The sequence below is a fragment of the Papio anubis genome, chromosome X (genome assembly GCF_008728515.1).
Source record: "Papio anubis isolate 15944 chromosome X, Panubis1.0, whole genome shotgun sequence".
Taxonomy (NCBI): domain Eukaryota; kingdom Metazoa; phylum Chordata; class Mammalia; order Primates; family Cercopithecidae; genus Papio; species Papio anubis.
This window is the reverse complement of record NC_044996.1, coordinates 50,629,587-50,635,333: the sequence shown is the minus strand read 5'-3', so window position 1 is coordinate 50,635,333 and position 5,747 is coordinate 50,629,587. Positions and strand designations below refer to the sequence as shown.

Genomic DNA, 5,747 nt, shown 5'->3' with positions numbered 1-5,747 from the left:
CTTAGCACTGTCAGTTTTGCAATTACTAAATGAATTCAGGTTGATAAATCTCAATCTCTTTTTATATTGGGCTTATGGGAAAAAAATCCTCCCTTGGTTGGGAAGGACAAGTGAACCTTGTAGCTAAAAGAGTAGCCCGACATTATTTTAAAAATACAGGGAAAATCTACAGCAGGTAAGCAAATGTTTTTCCCATCTCATTTGTGTGAATATTCACTTAGCAACCACATTTATTTCACCTCTCATCATGTACCTTTCATCTGCTCCCTCTCAGTTTACCACTTATACTACCCAGGGTAGAATCACTGCCTTAACGAAAAGGATAGATACCCGGTATAATTGAACACTGGGAGTTATCGTCCAATCCCAGCTTACCTGACAATATTCATGCTTTCCTTTAGGCCCTTTGAAATGGGCCTAATCTTGAGTTGGATTAGTGTACAAATACAGAGGCTGCTGGATCTCTCATGGATATACAGCATTTTTATCAACTTTGCAAGTAGCAACACTGAAAGGAGAGCAAATGTGTTCAGTGATAGAATCAGAATCCAAAGAAATCTGATAATGGCAAACTTGGGCACACCTAACATGCAACCAGCATGGTTCCCCATCCATGTGACTTGGGTCCAAAGGATCTGAGAAGTGTTTCCTGGAAAAGACTTCGAGGTATGAGGGCAGGCACACAACAGCTGACTTTAAATACTGGAGGGTAGATTAACTACCTTGTGAAGGTATCCAAAAAACTGTCTGAGGACTGTTGGATAGGAGCTGAAGGGAGGCAATTTGAGACACAGTATAAATAGCATGTCATTGCAAGGGGCTGAGTGACTGTTGGACAACTGTTTCAGATAGGAGGTAAATTACTGGTGACCGACATGGTTACTTCCAAGGTTCAAATCCTCTGGCTACTCTAAGCCCTGTGATTGTGTCACTTCATTGGCACTTGATCAAAGTTGACCCACCTACTGTTTTGCTTGTGGAAATTTAAGCTATAGAGAAAAAATGGTTTCCACTTCTTGTTTTAGGATATGAGCCCTTAGAAAAGGGAGGTAGGAATAATACTTGAGGTTGCAAATAGGTGCTAAAAGCATAATTTACTTATTTTTTGTAGAAAAAGCTCACAGTCTGGATTAATAGAGCCACAGTCAGGATGGTTATACAGTACACGCAAATGTTAACACTCCTAATTGGTGGGATTATATGTAACTGGCTTGAATAAATTTAAAGTGATGAAAGTATTAAGGGCATGGATTCAGACATTTGCATTTATATGTATTCCTTATTATATTAATCAGCTCAAGCTACCATAACAAAAATATCATAGACTGTGTGGCTTAAATAGAAATTTACTTTCTCACAGTTCTGGATGCTAGAAGTCCCAGATCAAGGTCCTGCAGGGCTCTCTTCCTGGCTTGTAGACAGCCGCCTTCTCATTATATGTCCTCACATGGCAGTGATCTCTCTCTCTCTCTCTCGATCGCTCTCTTCTTGATCGCTCTCTCTCTCTCCCTCTTTTTCTCACTCTTCCTCTTCTTCTTAAGGCTACAGTCCTGTTGGATTAGAACCTGATCCTTATGACCTTATTTAATCTTAATTACTTCCTAAAGAACCTACCTCTAGATATAATCACACTGGGGGTTACGGCTTCAACATACAAATTTGGGGGAACACAATTCAATTCATAGCACTTATGTTCATTGTGAACACCAAAAATGCTTGGTTCATAAGACAGCAAATTCTGTTCTACACAAAAACCAAACCAGAAGTTCTCTACTACAGGTCATTAACAGGTATTAGATATGAATTTATGCTCCACAGAAGTTATATTATGTTTAGTACAGTGCATGTTAGCACGTGCCTCTGGCCCCTTCCCCATCCAACCCCAGCCTTTGGTGTCCCCTTCCATTAAGTTGAAAAATATTTTCCAAAAGGCAAGAGCACTCCTCTTTAATATTCGTCTTGAACAGATCACTTCAGACCTTGTATTTTCATTTCTTCATTCTGAGATAAGGGGGTTAGTCCACATGATCTCCCTTCCCAAGGTTCTCTAACTCTGTGATTCCAACTCTAAAGAAAAAGCACCTAGCATCCCCAAGTCAGGACCCACTAGACCTGGAGAGAAGTGAACATTTCCCACGTGAATAATCTGCTAAAACAGTTTTCCTTCAACCATTCTGTTTGGCTGAAAAGTATATCCGTGTGTACTTTTCATTCCACAGAAGACCACCAAGAGTCAACCACAGGAGTCTCAAGATAATGATTATATTGGTTACTTTATTACTACATTAGAAATGCAAATAAACTGTGAAAAGCTGCAAAAACACGCAACTTCATGGAGATTATGAAGCAATGGAAGCACCCATCATAGCAGTTTAAAACACGCTTATGCAGTATAGGATGCAAGAACTACATACACAAAGGACATCGATGGTGAGATTATTGACAGCATCTGCCATCCAGAACATATGCACCAATGGTAAGTTTAAAAATGAATTTAAGGAAACACTGGCTACCTCTGACTTCTTAGCCAGGGAACATAGGTGAGAAGACATCAGAAGATGCCTAAAATCTCTACAAACACATGGGTTTACAAAAAACAAGTCTAAAACCAAGACTCTCAGGTAATGCTGAAATCTGCTGTTGGGAGGCGATCCCCATTTTACGATGTTTGAACACACTCTTTCTCCTGCTGGATAGCTGGAAAGACAAACACAAAAATCATTAACCGCATTTACCTAAGATTAAGTTCAGTTTCTTTCAAAAGAGCTCCTTGCTAAGTCATTGAAGTCTGCATACATGCCTTAAATTTAGAATGCCAAGGCATTAACCACAAATTCTCACATTAGGGTGTGCGCATGTATGTGCGTATGTTAACTACTGGAATATTCATTAGAATCTATAACTGTGGAGGATTTCTTTCCCATTTGAGAGACAGAAATGTGCCATTGCCATTTTTTCATAGATGATTCATGACTGAGCTATGAAGCAATTTCTTCAGATTTATCTATCTGTATACAACTAGGAAGTTATACCTTTTCAGACAATTTTGACTAACTTTGGAACTCTCAAAGCTAACAAGACAAAAAGTTCCCCTCAACTTTTGCAAAGACACTTGGAGTTTCTCCACCAGGCTGTATTTCTGGAGGGCAAAACTGATCACTTATCCCTTGAGTCTGCAAGCCCTAAGTGCACCCAAGATCTAAACTTGTTCATTATCTTTATCTCATCATCAGAGAGAGAAGGCCAAAACTGCAAAGTTTGCATGGACCTTTAGGTATAAGACCACTGACCCAAACTGATGGATGCAGGAAAATGTCTAATAAGCATAAAGTGAACAAAACTAAGATTTTTCTAGTGCTAAATCCAATATTCCAAGATTGATTTTTAAGTTGGTTTTTAGTAATTTTCCAACAAGAAACTAGTTTCCCCCTATTCCTATTAAGTCTTATGTGAGAACTACTTATATAACCCAAGTAGGAAGACGACTATTTGATGTTTTTAACTGTAACATTAAACACCATGGTACTCTAATTATTGCTTACTTTGTGGCAAAAATTCACTAGAAGTTACGTTTATTTACTGAGCCTATTAGCTTTCTCTATTGTTTGTTTCCACTAGAACCCCCCAAGACTTACTTTCCTTTGAGGGAAGAGTATTTTTTTCTTCAGTATTAGTTTTCTTCAGTTTTGACCTGTCAAACTTCTCCACTTCCGACAACTCTGGCTTATCACTCATCTTGACTAGAAGATAGCCTGAAAAGAAAAAACATTTTTAAGAAAATTTACCTGGCAGAACTATCTTCGAACTAAAGGGTCACAAGCAAAAATTTTCACATTTCATATCAATGTATATTCTACCTGCTCATTTTCAACAGGAAAACAGCAACAGATCTTAGAAAACTAATATTTTTGTTAGAAAAATTTTAACTCCACATCATTACCCCGTTTTTGATAGGCAGTAAATGCCATTGGATCAGAATGCACCAGAAACTAAGATGCTCCAGAAACCCAAAGCCAATATGTCTGACTCTTAAAATCACAGCAAGGGTAAAATGGAGGTGACAGAAGCACAAGAGCAGACCGGGACAGAAGAAAAAATAAAGACTGGCTTTAACCAGTTAATGATTTTGTAACAGGAGAGAGCACTATTCGAGCATCTCCACTTTTTTTAAAATTACGTTTGTTTTTTGGCATTTTTTTTTTTAGGAGATGGGGAGCAGCACACACACACACACACACACACACACACAGAGTGGCATAAGTTGTACTGATTTCTATCTATTTTAAATGCCCAAAGACGACAGTACATTAAGGCATTACAATACACGTCTCATAATAGCTCTTTGTGGCATTGGTTTATAAACGTTGTTTAAGAAGGGACAGCTAACTAGGATCAGACCCAGGACTTCAGCAGAATGGGATAAACCAAATGTAAGTAAGTCTTCTTTCACCATGTTTTCTCTGCAAGGAGATGAGGTTCAGAAGTGCATGGCTGTGGACCTGACGAAATGCCTGGTGCCCTGTGAGCGTCCCGAGTTTGTCCAGAAGAGACAATAGGATATTCCAGAAATCGGAGGGCAGAGCTCTCTTGCGCGAGCTCAGCCCCACCCTCGTGGAGTAGGATACTATCACTAGTGCTTGGAGTAGAATGGAGAGGCCCCCAAGCAGCCAGAAGTGCCGAACATGCCTCCATTCCGTCAAGTTTACCCTAAGACCCTTCTCTGCCAAGCGATCAGACGCCAAGCTCGGAGCTGGGACATTGGAACTAACAAATAAATAATAGCAGGGCCGGGCTCATAGGCCAGTCTGTCAAGAGCAGTTTGCATACTTTTTCAAATAACTATTAGCGCTGTCTGGTGCCCAGCCTAATGGCCACGGGAGGGGAAGGAACGAGGACCCAGCCCCAGAGGGCCCATTCCGGACGGCCCCCAAATTCCTCCTCTAAGCCTCCGACCTGCAGCTACTGCGGACGGGCCCCTTTAAGGGTCCGCGCCCCGCGACTCCCAACCCCGGGGCCTTGTTTCCAGGGACCAGCCCCCGGGAGGGCTCGGCTTCGCGCGCAGAAGGCGGCGCCCCGGGAAGACAAAGGCGCGGACTTGCTCGGCCGGGCGGCGGTGTAGACGCGAAGCGCCAGCCCCAACTCCGGCTCCTCTGGTTCCCGAAGGCGCAGCATCCCCCGCCTCGCAACCCCGACGCCTTCCCGTCCCCATGGTCCTCTGGCTTCTGTGAGGCCGCAGGTCCTCACCTGAAGGCTTGAAGACTAGTGAAAGGCTGTCCGTGGGGCTGAGACACAGGCTTGCTCCGGACCAGGTTAGCGTTCCCGCGCAGAGCCCTGCAGTGCTAAGCCCTGTAGCAGGCCCCGCCCCAGCCCTCTCTGATTGGGCAAAGGTTCCCGGGCTCGCCCCCTTCCCCTCCTCCGCTAGAGCGTCCAGAGCCTGCGTCCTCCGTCTCCTCCAGGATCAGGGGCTTGGTGAAGTCAGAGTCGACCCCGCCTCCCCAGACCCCACCTCCCAGACTTCTTCCACTGCTTTAGTCCTGAGGGTCCACATTCCCTTCATCCCGAGTACTCTCACTCCACAATAACAGAGGCCTCTGCAATAAGCAGACACATCTTGCCCAGTGAGCTTAGAACATCTGGAACTCCGAGGTCCAGGCTGAATGACCGGTATTTAGGCTCTCTCGGCTTTTTATAACCATTGGGGCCTAAGGACGCTATGAAAACCTAACAGTAGGTTGGAAGTGGGGCTC

The 5,747-nt window shown here is 43.2% G+C and overlaps 1 protein-coding gene across 1 annotated transcript; it reads right to left on the bottom strand.

Annotated features, from left to right (window-relative positions):
* Window positions 1-2,254: 2,254 nt before the first annotated feature.
* On the bottom strand, window positions 2,255-5,358 carry TMSB15A (thymosin beta 15a). The gene is made up of 3 exons (XM_003918020.4): window positions 5,245-5,358; window positions 3,636-3,752; window positions 2,255-2,697 (listed from the first exon to the last, which is right to left on the bottom strand). The coding sequence occupies exons 2-3, from the start codon at window positions 3,733-3,735 to the stop codon at window positions 2,660-2,662; spliced, it is 138 nt and encodes a 45-aa protein (XP_003918069.2). The 5' UTR covers window positions 3,736-3,752; window positions 5,245-5,358; the 3' UTR covers window positions 2,255-2,659.
* Between the last annotated feature and the right edge of the window lie 389 nt (window positions 5,359-5,747).

Excerpts from the sequence above, each read along its gene's own strand:
- TMSB15A (XM_003918020.4), bottom strand. The coding sequence starts at position 3,735 with ATGAGTGATAAGCCAGAGTTGTCGGAAGTGGAGAAGTTTGACAGGTCA. Across the intron at positions 2,698-3,635 it reads TACTCTTCCCTCAAAGGAAA|CTATCCAGCAGGAGAAAGAG; the intron begins GTAAGTCTTGGG and ends TTGTCTTTCCAG.